This window comes from Gossypium hirsutum, chromosome D04 (genome assembly GCF_007990345.1).
Source record: "Gossypium hirsutum isolate 1008001.06 chromosome D04, Gossypium_hirsutum_v2.1, whole genome shotgun sequence".
NCBI lineage: Eukaryota > Viridiplantae > Streptophyta > Magnoliopsida > Malvales > Malvaceae > Gossypium > Gossypium hirsutum.
In genome coordinates this window covers 40,359,348-40,377,108 of record NC_053440.1, presented here as the reverse complement: position 1 = coordinate 40,377,108, position 17,761 = coordinate 40,359,348, and the positions used below count along the sequence as shown (strand labels likewise).

The following is a 17,761-nucleotide window of genomic DNA, read 5'->3' as shown; positions in this document are numbered from 1 at the left end:
CATCTATTTTCCCACTTCTAATAGCATTTTCTATCATTTCATCATCCATGATTATGTTAGGAAAGCTTTTGGAAGCACTCCCTAACATATGTGTAATAAATGGGGCCTTCAATGTATTAACGAAAAGCATCGTCATCTCTCTTTCTAGAAGAGACGGCTGAACTTGGACGGCAACTTCCCTCTATCTCTGTGCGTATTGTCTGAAACCTTCACCAGGCTTCTTCTCCATGTTCTGCAGAGTAATTCTATCAAGTACCATGTCAGTCACATGGCTGTACTGTTTTAAGAATGCATGTGCTAGATCTTTCCATGAGTTAATCTGGGTACGACTCAATTGGTTGTACCATTTGGATGTAGCCCCCGCGAGGCTATCCTGGAAGCAATGTATCAGCAACTGGTCATTATTAACATATCTAGTCATCCTCCTGCAGAACATAGTAATATGGGCCTCCGGGCTACTAGTTCCGTTGTACTTCTCGAACTCTGGCATTTTGAATTTGTGGGGAAGTACCAAACCTGGAACCAAGCTCAATTCTCTAGCATCAATTCCATGGTAGCTCTCAGTACTTTCTATCGCTCTAAGTTTTTCCTCCAGCCATTTATACTTTTCTTCGAGCTGTTTCAGCAATTCACCATTCATTTTCTCAATTATCTCGTCGAAGTCAGGGATAGCGGGATTAGCAAGGTTGTCTCCAGGGTTAGAGCCTTATCTAGCTTGAAAGTTTATTGGTGTTACAGCACCGCCCTGAGGCTTGATAGTGATGGAGGATTTGCGCAGATATACCTCCGCTTGCTGAGAAGTAAGTTCTAGGGAATAAATAGGTCCCTCGCTGTTTCCTTCTTCAATATTGAGCACAGAGCCCTTCCCTTTATCAACTCCACCAGTCAACAATTGAGTTATTTTAGCCATCATACTCCCCTTAGATTCCATCATTTTATCCATCATCTTTTGTTGAATCTTCTCCAATTGCTCATTTATTTGTTCTTGCATTTCCTTCTGGAACTGTTCTAGCCTTTGATCCATGTCTTTAGTTTTCGATCGAGTACCGTAGCGGTGTTTGGTAGGTTGCTTGGTTTCTAGATTAACTGAGGAGTGATTTAAATTAATTAGAATCCCTTGATGTATTTTTTAATGCATATGAAACAATGCAATGCATGAAATGAATGCAGAAAGGCGCCAATTTTGATTCAATTCCATATAAGAAAACTTTACTAGAAATTAAATTCCTTTACATAAAGTGAATTACAAATGAGACTTCGCCCTAGTACCCAGAACTCTAATCTTTCTAAGTAACAAAGCTAATTCTTGCCCCCGATCCGATTCTAATTCATACTTCACACTCAGTGTGTCAGCCTGTACTGCTAAAGTCTGTATATGATCAGCTACTTCTCGAATCTGTACCACAGCTTCCTCGATAAGATGATCTCTGCTTCTAACTTGACTCTAAAAGTGGTGAAGTTGTTCATTATTACGACTCTCGTTTGCTTTTAAGTGCTTGATCTGGATCTCACAATTTTGCAGCACCGTTTCTAGCTCTTCGATTCTTTTCTTCATTTCTTCAATCTTGTTCAAGCTTGCTTTCAACTCGATCGCCAAATTTCGATTTCGATATTGACGAAGACATCCTTCCAACACAACTACCTTATCCTTTAGCTCACCTTTTTCCTTTTGGCTTTCTGACAAACTCTTTTCTAAAACTTTATTTCGTCTCTACATCTCCTGAAATTTCTGTTCCCATCTATCGGCTTTGTCCTTTTCTTCTCAGATTTCTGCTCGCCACTGTTCTGAAGTCTTTCCTAGCCTAGCAGTTCTCATTGTCAAACGCATTTTTTATAATCCGTCTTCAGACTACCCAACTCCTCCTCAGCCTTATTTTTCTCTTTCTTTAACTTCTCATTTTCAAGCTTCTGAACATCTATATCCAATCTTAAGTTCGTCTTTTTCGCCTCCATTTACTCTATCTTTTTCTCTAAATCTGCATTTCTTCTCTCAAAATATTGCCTTATGATTTCCAACTCAGAAGGAATGACTCGCAAATGCTCTTCTATTGACTGGTTGTCTTCCTGATTTAACTTAGGTGTATTATCATTAATCCTTCTAGCCCACCATTCATGGTACTCAGGAGTTGTCATTGGAGCCACAGCTAGCCTCTTCATTCGGCGAGTCTGTTTCCACGCACTAGACATCTCTTGAATCTTCTTTCTATAACCATCATCCTTGTACGAAAATTCACAATCAACTATCCCTTGGGTCCCAGGTATAAATTGCCTTGACCTATATTGCCTTAGCACCAATAATGGGGCATATCCAACAGCTCTCCAAATACCCAGCAAAGGAACCCAATCAAAACTACCACACCTATACAAGATCTCATCTAGAAGTAACCAAGGAGCTCTCCACTCAACGTCCTCCTCTTGAAGATTTTAAAGAATTGCCATCCACTTCTCCTTCGAAATGTCGTCTCTCATCGGTGTGGCTACTATCTCTTTTAGTGGTGAATAATTTTCAGAGAAAACCCGATACGAAACTTTATCCACCTTTCAAAAGTGACTGTGAAACCATGCGAGTAGAAGCTGTGCACATCCAATAAATCTACCTTCGCCCATCTTCCGTCATGCACTCAATGACCTGAAAGTTTCTGCCAAAATTGCTAGAGTCGGTGTAACCTTCTTATCGAGCCAGTCGAATAAATCTATGACTGCTTCATCCACATACCCCAAGGCTTTAGGGAAGACAACCAAACTGTATATACTTAAAGCAAAGACATCTAACCTTTTTCTTACATCTGGGTGTGTGAGAATTGCATCTTTCAAGCTTCTCCAAGGAACGCACTTACTATCCCCCTTTTGCTTAATTCGTGCGACAACCCATTGCTCACTCATTCCTGTTACACTCATCAGCTTCTTTGAAAAGGTTGGCACATTTACCGCTCTCGAATAGACCCTGTCCACTTGAAACTTTGAACATCGGAGTAAAGCCATATATTCCTCTATCGTAGGCATAAAATCGACCTTCCCAAACGTAAAGCAGCTGTAAGCAGGATTTCAGAACTGGGCGAGGGCTTGAAACAAATGCTTGTCTACATTTACATCAAGTAAATAAGGCAGATCCCCATAATTATTATAAAATAGATGTCTTACCTCATCACTCCACTGACCCCAGATTTCCTTCAATTCTTGCAAATTGTTTTGAGTTACACTGATATGCGTAAAGTCCCATAACTCCGATACATGCCCGTCAGCCAAACTATCACCCTTTTCTTGTTGCGTTGTTTCAGACCAAGTTCAGACAGCCGCATTGTCCTCCACTTTATCAAGAAACCCTCTTTCCATGATAAGCCTTCTATCTAGCAACTGAATATGGACTGACACCTTTTATGATAAAATGAAATGCCATGTCATGCAATCAAAATAAAACACAAAAAGTCAGTATCACATAAAAACATAAGATATAATCAAGAAATAGTAAAATCCCTAATTGGATATCTACTAGGGTTTAGTATAGTTCTACCTAGGATGGATTCCTAAGGTTCACTATATGAAGTTCGGCTTCTAAGGTAAAGGTACCTGAACCAGCAGATTCCTCAATCCTCACCCATTGCAGGCTTATATGGATCAAGTTCGGTTCAGGGGAATGCATTTCCCTATGACTGCACGGAGATGAAAATCTCACGAAGACATAGGTACGGATGTATCTCGAAAGCGGTCCACTACCCTGCACGGAGGTGAAAACCTCACGAAAGACTAGTTTCTCGCTCCCACTTAAAGGGTAAAATTATCCAGTATATGTAATGTACAATGCAAGATAATTTAAAGTACTTAAATCAATTAAGCATGAATGCAAGAGGATTTTTAAAACAAATTTTATTTTCTCGACTATAAGACAAAAATTAATCAACTTTGTGGCTCGACTCTCTTACTTTTTTTAAAAAGTCCCCAGCGGAGTCGCCAAGCTATCGAAACCCCTTTTTTGAAAACAAAAATTTTAGGTTGTCGACTTTAAAAAAAAATTAGGAGTCGCCACCAATCTTTTATTGAGGTGTGATTGGATCACCTAAAAAATAGCTTTGGTCTACGAGTTTTAGAAAAATGGATCTGGGAGTTGGTTACGTACGAGGAAGGATTAGCACCCTCGTAACGCCCAAAATTGGTACCTAGTTAATTAATTAGTGTCTTAATGTCGAGAATTAAAAAAATGCGATCCTTAATTTATTAAGACCTTCTCATTTCGAAAAGAAAAAACATCACACCCAATGCGTTAGGACACAATATTTTACTCTTTTCACGATGACTTAGTCAAAGAATTTGTGTAATAGAATTTAAGAAAACACCTAATTGTTTAAAATTTATAGAGAAATCGCGGCCCAATACGTTAGGGCACAATTCATTAAAATCCCAAATATTCGATATTTCCTTTATTTCATTTTAAAAAAAAAATCTTTATCTCGAGCAGTCAACGTGTCACATCCAATACGTTAGGACCCAACACATTAAATTCCCGATGATAAGTTTTATTTTATTTTATTTAAAGAGCAATCCTCGATTGTTAGATTTTACAAAAAATTGGAACCCAATACGTTAGGGCTTACTTTTCTTGAGACATCCTAAATACGAGTATTATCTCTATTTTGAAACGTTTTATTTTAAAATTAAATAAAAGGATAGTGTAATGCTATGTTGAATATGTGAATAGATGCCCCTCAAACAAATATTAATAATAAATACAACAATTTCATAGACATTATATGAATAAATAAACAAATAAATAAGATAATGACATGCAAAATATCAAATAAATGGGCAAGATAACAATAAAAATATGCAAACATAAATCAATAAACAAATGATTGAAATAAACAAAAAAAATGTATACATGTACACATAAAAATATATAAGTTTAAAATAATTAAAATAATATCAAAATTAATTAAATAAATAAAACATGTGTACATATAAATATACGAAAAATATTAGTCTTTTTTAGGTATAAATACATACATAAAAAACATATATATATAAAATAATAATAATTACATATGAAAATTATAAAATAAAAAACAATTACATTATCAGAAATATTGATTTTAAGAAAAATATGAAAAAAGGACTAAATTGGATTGTAAGTAAAAATATGGGGTAAATCCGCAAATAAATAAAGTCTGGAGGACTAAATTGAACGCGCGAATTACATAGAGGGGCTGGAAGGGAAATTTTCCCTTCTCCTCTAAAACGGCGTCGTTCAAAAGGATTAAATTGAAATTTTAAATAAATTAAAGGCCGAATTTAAAAAAATAAAAAACCTAATTGGAAATATATTAAAAGGCGGAGGGGCTAAAAATGCAATTTACCCCTCCGCTAATAAACAAGTGGATCCTAGGCCGGGTCGGGTCGAAGTCGGGTCAGCCTCCCCAAAACAACGCCGTTTTAGGCATCTGGGGGCTCTCAAAAACGGTACCGTTTTGGTACCTTATATAAGCCCCCAATATCTAAAAAAAATTCATTTTCAATACCAAAAAAAAAACTGAAACCCCTAAAAAATTCTATCCCCTCAGTCTATCCTCTGGCCATCAGTCGGTCATCGGCCCTTCGTCGACCACCGTGCCGGACGCTGATCTCCAGCGCCGGCAACACCGTCGGCGGTGCCCGAAAAAGGGGAAAATCCCCCTTTTAGCCTTCTCGACCTCCTTATGCCCAAATCTAGGCTTAAATCCTTCAAAATGTCAGCAAAGAGGTTCAAAACCACACGAAACCTTTTGGTTTCTAGCCACCGATCCTCGGGGTGGCTCTCTCGGCCGTCGTATGGCGCTTCCAAAAAGAAAGGTTATTTCTTTCCTTTTGTATTTATATTATTGATATAAATGAAAAAATTAAATAGATATAACGGAAAAATAAAATAGAACTACAAGTATCAACCTTTAATCGACTATGCTCTCTGTATTGCGAAAGTAAAAGCCTCAGTTTTTATTTGGTTTTATAATCCCCTTCACAGTGTTACAATGGTCTTTTTTATAGCCATAATCATAAAAATAAATAAAAGAACAAATCTCTTATTTGATTCAAAATCTTTGATTTTGTTTCCTTTTCTGCTGTTTCCTTGTAGGTGAAGGTCACGGAGATCCGGGGAGCTTGGCTTGCGGTGCTGTTGCCCCTTAGAATCCCTAGGGTTTCTTCGTATGCTTTGGGCCAGTTTCGGGCCAGGACTTGTATTGGGTCTCTGTTTAGTGGGGATTTTGGTATATAATTTTGGGCTTTTAAATTGGGTCAATGTAATGGACATTTGAGCCTTTATTTATTTATTATTATCTTTATCTGTTTTTGTGTTTACTGAACCGGGCAATAATTGGGTGTTACAATAACAAAATTAACAAATGTCTTTAAAATAATAACAAAACTAACAATAAAATAATTTTTATACAATAACCAAACAGTAACAACAAAATAGTAGCAATATAATAGTAAAATGATAGCAAAATAGGGAGAAAATAACAAGAAAATAATATTAAAAATAAAAAAAGCAGATTTTTTTGTCCTTTCGTGAATTCGGGCCAAGCCAAGCCGGGCCAAGCTAAAAATGTCTTACCCGAGGCCTAGCTTGTTTTTTTAAACGGACCTTAGTTTTTTGTCCAAGCCCATTTTTTGGGCCTATATTTTTATCCAAACCCTCTCATATTCTGGGCGGGCCTTCGAGCTGGGCCGGGTGGCCCGACCCATGAACAAGTCTACTCTAATCCAAACAAAACATAAACGTAAAACAACTCTCTATAAAACATAACCATAAAACAACTCCCAATAAAAATGAAAGCCAACAAAAAGAAACACCAAAATCATAAAATAGTACAATAAAAACCCGTTCATAACACCCAACCAAACATAAATAAATAAAAACACCTATAAAACAACCTTCTTTTCCCACTGCACTTGTCACCAAGAGCTAAGAGAGAAACCCCACCCCATGCCATTAGACTAGAAGTTGTGTTAGCATGCATAAAAGTGGGCATCAAATTTGCAGCAACTTGGACGTTGAAAGACCACCCTTTCATCTAATTGAAACAATTTCAACTTGATTTTATGAAATTGCTCAACTTTACTTTTATTCAAAAACACTTTAATTTATTATATCAGTAAGGCTTAGTTTAGCATCAACAATCTCATCACTCCACTGCTCAACCTTGATGAACCATTTAAACAGAATCTCTCAATTTGAGTCTTTGAAAGATTGAAACAAGTCATTGTCCTTGAATGAAAGTAAGATCAAATGTTCAGAAAGCTTAAAAATATTCACACAATCAATTCATTCTAACAGAAGCTTTTCCTTTAAAGAATACAAGGATGACCTATATTTAATCCAAGCAATAGCACAATGTTCTAGCCAACTAAGTTTATCCGTATCAACTACACCTTGCATAACAACCAATTTTGTTTCAACTTCCTTTAGGGCATTATGCTCTATAACTCTTATTTCTTCAAAAGTAAAACCTTCATGGCCTTATGTTTTCTTCATCTCTATTGTCTCATGATGTTGGCTCTCCCTCTTATTAGTCCTAGCCTCGATATAAGTTTGTTTTTTGTTGAAACTGTAACACCCTATACCCGGTCTGGTCACCAACCAAGCTATAAGGCATTACAGTTATAAAACTTTAACATTTGTCATGATTTAATCAAACATAACCAAAATAGTTCATATGCAATCACTTTCATGATATTCAATCAATATGGGATCTAAATTGAGCATACAGAACATTTAAAATAAATCGGGATCAAATCTGGATTAAACTAAAACTTTACAAAAAATTAAGTAAAATGTGTAAACAGGGGTCACACGGCCGTGTGACAGAGCCCAAGCCACGTGGCTCAATGACATGGCCATGTGGCTAGAACGTGTACAATTCGAAAATAGGGTCACACGGCCGTGTCGCTAGACTATGTTCCCGGTCGTGTGCCATTCAAAATAGGGTCACATGGTCGTGTCGCCAAGACATGTAACATCCTGTGATTGTGTGGGGAAAAAACTGCACCAAAATTAAAGAATCACATGGCCGTGTGTGCCCAAAATATCCTTCAAAATCAAGCTAGCTCACATTCAAATGCTTGGGCTCCAAGCAATGCAATAACCAACAACCAAACATATCCAAAATGTGCCTAAAAGAGTAAAAACATAACGATTCGCACTCAACCTAAGTGTCTAACCAATATGTGCTTATTGGCACTACAATTCAAATATATAAACAACAACTATTCAATCACAACATGTACACAAATTGGCTTCATTCAAGTATACTATAAACGTTAGATAACAAATATCAAAGTTCATCCATAAACCAAACATTTAAAGGTTCAAATACCTTATTCTAAATGCATAACATAACATAACCAAATTCACCATTTATCAATCTTCAAACATTTCAAATTTGCACCTTAACTTAAACATACCAAAATAACCATTTGAATTATCTAAACATCACCATTTGCATCCACAGTTACAAAGATAATCAAACCATCTACCAACAAGAATTTACACCATAATTTTAAGTGCACAACATACAACCAAAATACTTATAATTTACATAAACCAAACCTATTTACATGTCACTTATAATTGAGCCAAAATTAATGAATAACTATCGAATGAATTGTCAGATAGTGTGATCTCCAATGATGTTCCAATTGATAGCAAAAGTTCGACAATCTACAAAGAAATAAACCAAATAAAGTAAGATTTCAAATAAACTTAGTAAGTTTGTAAAATCAAACATATCATACATAACAATGCAACTAATAATTCCTTTATCAAATTCCATCAATCCAACTACCAGAAATAATTAAATCTGGATAATTCATATCATTAAAACACAACGTCAAATAATCATGTATCGATATATAAGTCGTCATGATATCCCATTCCATTTTCCTTTTAATAGATAATTATTTTTCCCGGAGAATAATAGTAAATCAACTTTGGATACACGATAGGGTAATGCTCATACGAACTAACATAAGGACATTAACCGATACGTAATGCTGCTCACACAAGCTTCAGAGAATCTGCAACACATGTAAGATCTCAAGCCATCGGTACGGTATCCATCACCGGTACATAGTACCTGCTAAATAAAACACCGGCACAAAGCCTGCTAAATATACACCGACTTAAAGCCTACTAAATATACACTGATAAAAAGCCTGCTACACCCTAATGACATGTTATTTGTATCTTAACTATTCACTAAGTTCATACGTGCTTATTCTGCTTTTCCGAGACATTTCATACTTAACTTAATCTTTCTGAATCATTAACCATCACAACATTAGATTTCATATTATCAAACAAGAAATAAGTTTAACATAGATAATATTACAAATGTGATACGAACTTGCTAAAATGTGATAACTAATGGCATGCAACGATGATTGCTCGATGACTTTTTCCTTCCCCTATTTATCAACAGACTAGTTTGTTTCTTGATCTAAATATAATAATTTAATTAAATTAACTAATTTAAACATATTAAAACACCTAAATTCATGCAATTAACTCTTTTATGATATTTTATACATTTACTATAAACTTTCACCTTTTATTCAATTTGATCCCTAAAATTAAAATTCTCACAATTATCATAAATTAACCCAAAATTCCTTGTGCCAAATTCTATATGGTCCCTAAACAGTCAACTTTTATCACTTTATTACAAAAATTACACGATATTTTATAATTTTAACAACATAGTACTTAAACTTTAAAATTAACTAAAACCACTTTACAAAATAGTCCTGTTTAAATATCAAGCTTAATAACCTATCATAAAAATTCAAGAACATCACAAATTCATCCATGGTAAAATTCTAAATATTTAACAATTTTATGAATTGGTCCCCGGGTTAGCTAGATTAAGCTACAACGATATCAAAAACATAAAAATTACTAAAAAAAGGATTGAAAAGCACATACCATGCATCAAAATAAGCTTGGTCGAACCCTAAGAGAGCTTAGCAATGGTGATATTCTATTGCTTCAACAAAAATGAAGAAGATGACATGTTTTGTTTGTTTTAGTTTTTACTTATTAATTAATTTACTATTTTACCCTTTAAAATAATTGAAATTTCAAAACATACCTTACCTAAACCGTCCACTACAAGCATTTATGGTCTAATTACTAATTAAAACCCTCCAAGCATTTATGGTCTAATTACTAATAAAAAATGACGATATCTCATTTAAAAATTTTAAAGAGAAAACAAAAATGAAACTATAATTAAAATGTAAAACTATAAATAAATAAGGTGCCCTAAAATGAAATTTGAAGATATAAATATGAATTACATAAATTATGTACAATTTTTAAATAAAGTTTATTATTTTTAATTACATTATTTTTAAAATATTACATAATTTGTTACTAGTTTGTCATAGAATTTTAAATTTGATGGTTTCTTATAAAACTTATATGTATTTGCTACAATAGTTGAACACATCAAGCTAACAAGTTATCATTCATTCTCCTCATTGCAATTGGCTTTTGGTTAGGAACCAAACATTTATCATCTTAGGATACTTGTGTGTGGTATATGTCCCAATTGCTCCCCCTACAATGCACAAAGATGGACCTTCAAAAAAGATTGAAAATGTATGTTAATTATGAATCTCCTATAGTTAAATATCTTGAACCAATGATAAGAAATCTATTTATGACACGATTTGCCAATTGACATTTTTATGAAATAGTATTATCAAAATCTGGGGGAGAAATAAATAGTTTGTAAAGGAAATTATTTGGAATGCATCTTTATTATCTCATATAGATCCTCAAACAAATCAATGTAAACTAGAAGTTCAAAAGATAATACATTTGCAAAATATTGCAAATAAATTGCTAGATGCATTTATTGGCCTGAAAAGAGTTACTAAATCTCATATACCAAGTGAAGAAACCCCAATAAGAATTGATGTCTCTATAGGATAATTTGGTAGTGCAAATGAACGTAAGCCCTGTTTGACGCGTGGTAGACTAATCAGTTCCAAAGAATATCATTACACCATTATTCCATTCCATCAAATCAAACTACTCTTATAGCAATTCCATACAATTACAACTTTATTTCATTCCTACAGAATAGATATTACATTACAACCCTATTCCATTCCAGTGAACCAAACATACCATAAGTTTACTTTCAAATGTGAAGTTTTTAGACCAATAGTCTGAACTGCAAAATGAGTAAAACCTGTTGAATATAAATGGGTTTTTGTGTGAAAACAAAATGAGAAAAATAAAGTTGTACGATACAAATCACGATTAGTAGCACAAGGCTTTTCACAAAGTTGTACGATAAAAATAATTGAAATTTCAAAACATACCTTACCTAAACCGTCCACTACGAGCATTTATGGTCTAATTACTAATTAAAACCATCCATTCATGTGGATTGAAACAATCTTTACATGGATTGAAACAATCTAGGCATATGTGGTATAATTGACTCAGTGATTATCTGTTGAAGGAAGATTAGAAAAATGACCCAACATGCTCGTGTGTCTTTATAAAAGATTAAAATTAGAGGTTGTTATAATTGTTGTGTATGTTGTTGACTTGAGTATTATTGGAACTCATGAAGAGATTCAAAAGGCAGTTGATTATTTGAAGAAAGAATTTGAGATGAAAAATATTAGAAAAACTAAGTTTTGTCTCGGCTTACAGATTGAGCACTTTTCAAATGAAATTCTTCTTCATTAATCAACTTATATAGAAAAATCTTAAAACAATTTTATACGGATAAAACACATTCTTTAAGTGCCCCGGTGATTGTAAGATCACTAGATGTAAAAAAAGATCATTTTCATCCTCGTGAGAATGATGAAGAACTTCTTAGTTCCAAAGTACCATATCTTAGTACTATATGAGCATTAATGTATCTTGCTAATAGTACACAACCTGATATAGCATTTGCATAAGTTTATTAACAAGATTTAGTTCTTCTGCAATTTGTTGGCATTAGAACGAAGTTAAGCAAATATTTCGATATCTCTAAGGATCTATTGATATAGGTTATTCTATCCAAATGGTTGAAATCACAATTGATCGGCTATGTGATGTAGGATAATTATCTGATCCACATAGAGCATGCTTTCAAACGAATTGTATTAGCAATCGGAGGTACAACTATATCATAACGCTCAACAAAACTAACTTTAGTTGCTACTTCATTAAACCATGAAGAAATAATTACAATGCATGAAGTCAGTAGTGAATGTGTTTGGTTAAGATTGATGACCTAACATATCCTACAGATGTGTTGTATATCATCCAGAAAAATGATTCCAACTATTTTGTATAAAGATAATGTAGCATGCATAGCTCAATTGAAAAGAGGGTGTACATCAAAGGAGACAAAACGAAATATATTTAACTGAAATTATTTTTCACTCGTGACCTTCAAAAGAATGGTGATATAGATGTTTAACAAATTTGTTCATGTGAAAATTTGACGGATTTGTTCACTAAAGCACTACTGACTAACACATTTGAGAAGCTAGTCAATGGAATTGGTATGCATTGACTTAGGGTGGGTTTAGATGGACGGTAGAGTGTGGTGCGGTGCGTTTAGCTTACTTTTTGTCTCATGCTACAGTATCGCTACAGTATCTAATCTCACCACCATTGTTGTTTTTACACTAACCGCAGGTAAACGCACCACCCATCCAAACTTACCCTTAGAGATATCATGTGATGTTCTCATGAGGGAAATAAAATACACGCTATAATTTTTTCCCATAATCGAGGTTTTGTCTGTAACTCCCCTAACCCAAATTCGTCACTGGAACAGGGTTACAAAGCATTACCGGAGTTTACAAATTAATTATCAGACATTTCATTTCATCTAGCATTCATATTTGAAACCAATCAAAATCAAAACATTAATGAGCCAACGTTGGCCAAATTTACTTATACATGCCATTATAAGCAGAATCAAATCATCCAAAATTATCGATAGAACCAATGGATACTGTGATAAAACTCGGACAAGCTTCCAACCCAATTGAGCTTCCGATAATCTGAAAAGTAAACAAAAACAAGTACGTAAGCAATAAATGCTTAGTAAGCTTGTATAAACTTTAATCATGTTCATTCATTTCAAATATGAAATTTATAATTATCAAGAATAATTTAATATTGATACCACAATGCTCATGTGGCTATATTCATCAACTCACAAGGTAAATAAATCCACATCATCACTTGTACAATTATCCCTAGCAATATAGGAGTTTAAACAACTTTATACTCTTTCGAATTTCTTTATTTTCATTTGCATTTATTTACTTTCTACACTCATTCCATATGCATAACACACCAGTCATAACCATATCATTCAATCGTAGCCACAAGCTAATACATTTAAACATAGCCTTTTTTCGAATTAATCATATAATAGGTCTTTTCTTAAGAAATTACATAACTTTAAACTTACCACTCTTTCATGAACACAAGCATATTTTCATTTGAGCACTTACCATTTCAATGCATCTTATAATTAAACATATTACCATTCAACCAATAGCTTGGCATTTGCCTAAGCATCAAACAACAAACTTGTTAGCGTACTTGAACATATTTCATATAATTTCAACATCGATAACCTTACTATCTCAACATGTTACACTTGAGTTTATTACTTGTCTCCACTTACATAATTTTCATATATCAACATATCAAGGTATTGATATAAATACATATCATAATACATATCATTCTCTTACCATTTCTTCATATACATATATATCATTCAAGAAAACTCGTGATATTTTACCTTTCGAAGAACAACTTACGGATATGAGTACATCATTTTCAGAAGCCCGAAGGCTAAACAGAAGCTCATGAGAGCTAAACAGATAGTAAACACGAACGTTCGCAACAAATGCTGAACATTAGTTTACTTGGCTGATTTGTCGTCAATTAATCATTTACATTTTTCCGTCAATTCATCATTTACATTTGTAGTGCCATAACCCAGTTATGGTCTTATCATCAGAATGCCATAGCCCAGCTATGGTCTTACATATAAACACTGTCATGGTCCAACCATGGTCTTACATTCATAGTGCCATAACCCAATTATGGTCTTATCATCAGAATGTCATAGCTCAGCTATGGTCTTACATATAAACACTGCCATGGTCCAACCATGGTCTTACGTTCATAGTGTCATAACCCAATTATGGTCTTATCCGTCAATTCATCCTTTGGCATAGAACGATTGTACTTAATCCCGCGTTCAATCAAAACTGAGTATTAAATTCGATAATATATTTCCAATAATAATTCAATTCCAACAATAGAACACACATATATATAATATCCATCACCAAATAACATTCACTTTAATCAAAATTATACAGAATATAGTTCATACAAACTTACCTGGCTAAATGCAGAAATACCAAGATTCAGGGGCATTTTGGTAATTTTCTATTTTCATCGATTTTTCACCCGATCTTGATCTGTAGCAAAAATAGGAAAACCAGCTTGAGCTCTCCCCCTTCTCTATTTGGACCGAAAATATGAAGAAGAAATGTCTACAAATTCTTTTAAATTCAATTTGTCTTATTTAATTTCAATTTACTTACCATTTTTCCATTAAATGGATTTATTTTATTATTTTCTTCTCTTATGCCGCCTCATCCTTTTCCTTTAGGCAAAGTTGCTATTTAGATCCTTCCTTATTTATTAAACATGCGATTTAATCACTTAATTATTATAATTAGTATATTTTGCATATTTTTCAATTTATTCCTTTTTAATTAATTAACTACCAAAACAATAAAATTTTTCAACGAAACTTTAATACTTGACACTCCGTAAATATTTATAAAAATATTTACGGCTCGGTTTATAGAAACAAGGTCCCGATACCTCATTTTCTAAAATCATTTAACCGAATAAATCATTATAAAACACAAATTACTAATTCAAAAACCTTTCTAAAATCATATTTGACTCGTAAATGTTAAATAATAAAATTTACGAGCTTACTTGCCGGATTTGGTGGCCTCGAACCATTGTTTCCGGCATCACTGAAAATCAGGCTATTACATTGTCCCACTAGATTTTATTAGTAAGGTTTTTAATGAGGCAGCATGTGATGCGTATTATAGATATGTGTACTTTTTTCGTTCACTAAGGATTTTTTTTTTCACAGGGTTTTTCTCTTAATAAGGTTTAATAAGACACATTATCCATAGATGGACATCCAAGGAGTGTTATAAATATTTTATTATTATAGAAGTGAATGCCCACTAGAATAAGACATTTGATGTACCGTGAACTTTAATGTATATTAGAAATAGATTTTTATTTTATTTATATTTATTATATTTATAAATATAAACTTAAAAAAAATTGTTAACATCCCTATTTGATTAATAAAATACCATAATTTTTTTTCCTTTCTTACTCTCCTTATCTTATAACACTGAACATTGATTAGTATTTCGTAATAAAAAAATTTAGTAGAATTTAATTCAAAATTATTTTTGTTTAAAAATAGAAAACACCAGCATAAGCAGCGTTAGTTCTAGTAAAATTAAATATAATCATGACTTTTTCAAAGTTAGTTGCGATAGAAGTCTATATATAGTCCATGTTAAAATCCAATTCCGTATGCATTGAAGATTACATTGTTTCCGGGGCATGCTTATCAGTTCTTATACTAAGGCTCTTTAAATAACGAAAAGGAAACAATTAATTAATCTATTGTTTAAGCAAAGATGAAGTCATGGATCTTTGGCCTTTCCTTGCTTACCCTAATCTCAGGTAACAAACAAACCTCAAGTACCATTCTTTCTCTGCAACTCTAGTAACTCATTACCATTTCATTTGCAAGATTTAATGCTTATCAAATGCTGTAATGGTTCTAGAATTTTTATCATTTTCTTATATTGCAGAGTCTCACATGGCAACTCTCTACACTAGAAACAACTGTCCATTCATTGTCTGGCCAGGAACACTTACTGGCGCTGGTATACCTCAATTGTCCAACACTGGGTTCGAGTTAGCCCCACAAGCATGGAATGCCATTACTGTTATTGCTCCTTGGTCAGGCAGACTCTGGGCTCGAACCCAATGCTCAACCTCCTCCGGATTGTTCACTTGTGCCACTGCAAACTGTGGGTCGGGCCAGGTTGCCTGCAATGGTGTAGGTGCTGTCCCTCCTGCAACCCTTGTAGAGTTCACTCTAGCACCAAATGGAGGACAAGATTTCTATGATATCAGCCTAGTAGATGGCTTTAACTTGCCGATTTCAGTAACCCCACAAGGCGGCTCGGGTCCAAACTGCACCATAACTAGCTGTTCGGCAAATGTGAATGCAATTTGCCCACCAGAGCTGATTGTTAAAGCATCTTGTGGGAATGCCATAGCCTGCAAAAGCGCATGCCTAGCTTTCAATCAGCCTAAGTACTGTTGCTCTGGTGAATACAATTCACCCCAGAAATGTGAACCCACAAATTACTCGATGGTTTTCAAGAACCAGTGCCCTCAGGCTTATAGTTACGCTTATGATGATAAAACTAGCATTTTTACCTGCTCTGGTGCACCTAATTACCTTATCACTTTCTGTCCATGAAACCTTAGCAGCAGGAGTAGGCTTTATCTGTTTTGCATTCATTAATAAAGAAAATGTTAGTACTGTTGTTTATATGCTTTGCACATTCTTATAGTTTTTCTAATTTTACTTTTTATCCTGTTATTTTCATGTCCCATCTAATATGGTATTAAGGTCGGCTTTTTTTACATTTAGTGGACAGCCATTTGCTTTTTACGAAAAGCTATCAGGGTGAGGGGATTAATGTTGCTAACCTCTTTTCAAAAAAAAAAAAAAAAAAAAGATGTACTCTTTTTTATTCGACTGCTAGTCCGAAATCCTCTTCTTCTTTTTTTTGTGTGTGTGTGTGTGTACAAGAGGAGAAAATCAAAATCAACCTAGCTGTGGACAAGCTAAACCGACGCTATCATTATGTAGATGCTGAAGAACTTCATCCGGTAGGTACAAGAAGGAATGGACCCCCAGCGAGCATGAGTATGCCATCGACACTAATCGATCAGCCACTTTGTTCCCTTCTTTATACGTGTGTTGCACTTTTAGCTTTCCAAGGTAGTTGTAGGAGACCAATAATAGTTCGAAGAACCTCGGAGTGATGCTGTGCTGATAACCTGTTTCGAATAAGCTGCGTCGCAACTAAGCTGTCCAAGTCAAGGATGATAAGGCGCAACCCCAGCTTCCGTGCTCTTGAGATTTTAAGATTGAACACAGGTACATATACCATGTGGCCACAGCCCATTAGCATAAATAAAACAATGGTATAACAACTTATTTGGTCCTCCAACTTTATAAAAAAGTCATTTTAGTTTTTTAGCCTTTGAACTTGCATTATTCGTTAAATCATCCCAAAATAAATAAATAAAAGTTAAACCTCTATTCACTTTGTTGACATGACATCCATGTTGCAGTCCACATATGAAATGTTAGCAATTAATTATTTTTTAAAAAATTTAAAAATAGTTTTATTATTTTTAAATTTTTATAATTATTTTTTATTTTTAAAAATTTAAAAATTAATTAATTGTTGCCGTAGGGTTCATATGTATGCCACGCTAGCAAAGTAAACAGAAATTAATTTTTTTTGTCCATTTTGAGGTAATTTGACAAACAATGTAATTATAGAGGCTAAAAAAGGCAAAATAACAAATAGAAAACTAAAATGA

At 33.9% G+C, this 17,761-nt stretch overlaps 1 protein-coding gene across 1 annotated transcript; it reads left to right on the top strand.

Moving 5' to 3' along the window:
- Positions 1-15,664: 15,664 nt before the first annotated feature.
- Positions 15,665-16,694, top strand: LOC107898449 (thaumatin-like protein 1b). Its single transcript, XM_016823921.2, has 2 exons — positions 15,665-15,811; positions 15,943-16,694. The coding sequence occupies exons 1-2, from the start codon at positions 15,766-15,768 to the stop codon at positions 16,620-16,622; spliced, it is 726 nt and encodes a 241-aa protein (XP_016679410.1). The 5' UTR covers positions 15,665-15,765; the 3' UTR covers positions 16,623-16,694.
- Positions 16,695-17,761: the final 1,067 nt, after the last annotated feature.

Bases quoted from the DNA above. Each gene is read 5' to 3' on its own strand.
- LOC107898449 (XM_016823921.2), top strand. From the start codon at position 15,766: ATGAAGTCATGGATCTTTGGCCTTTCCTTGCTTACCCTAATCTCAG. The intron at 15,812-15,942 runs GTAACAAACAAA...CTTATATTGCAG, and splicing joins CTTGCTTACCCTAATCTCAG to AGTCTCACATGGCAACTCTC.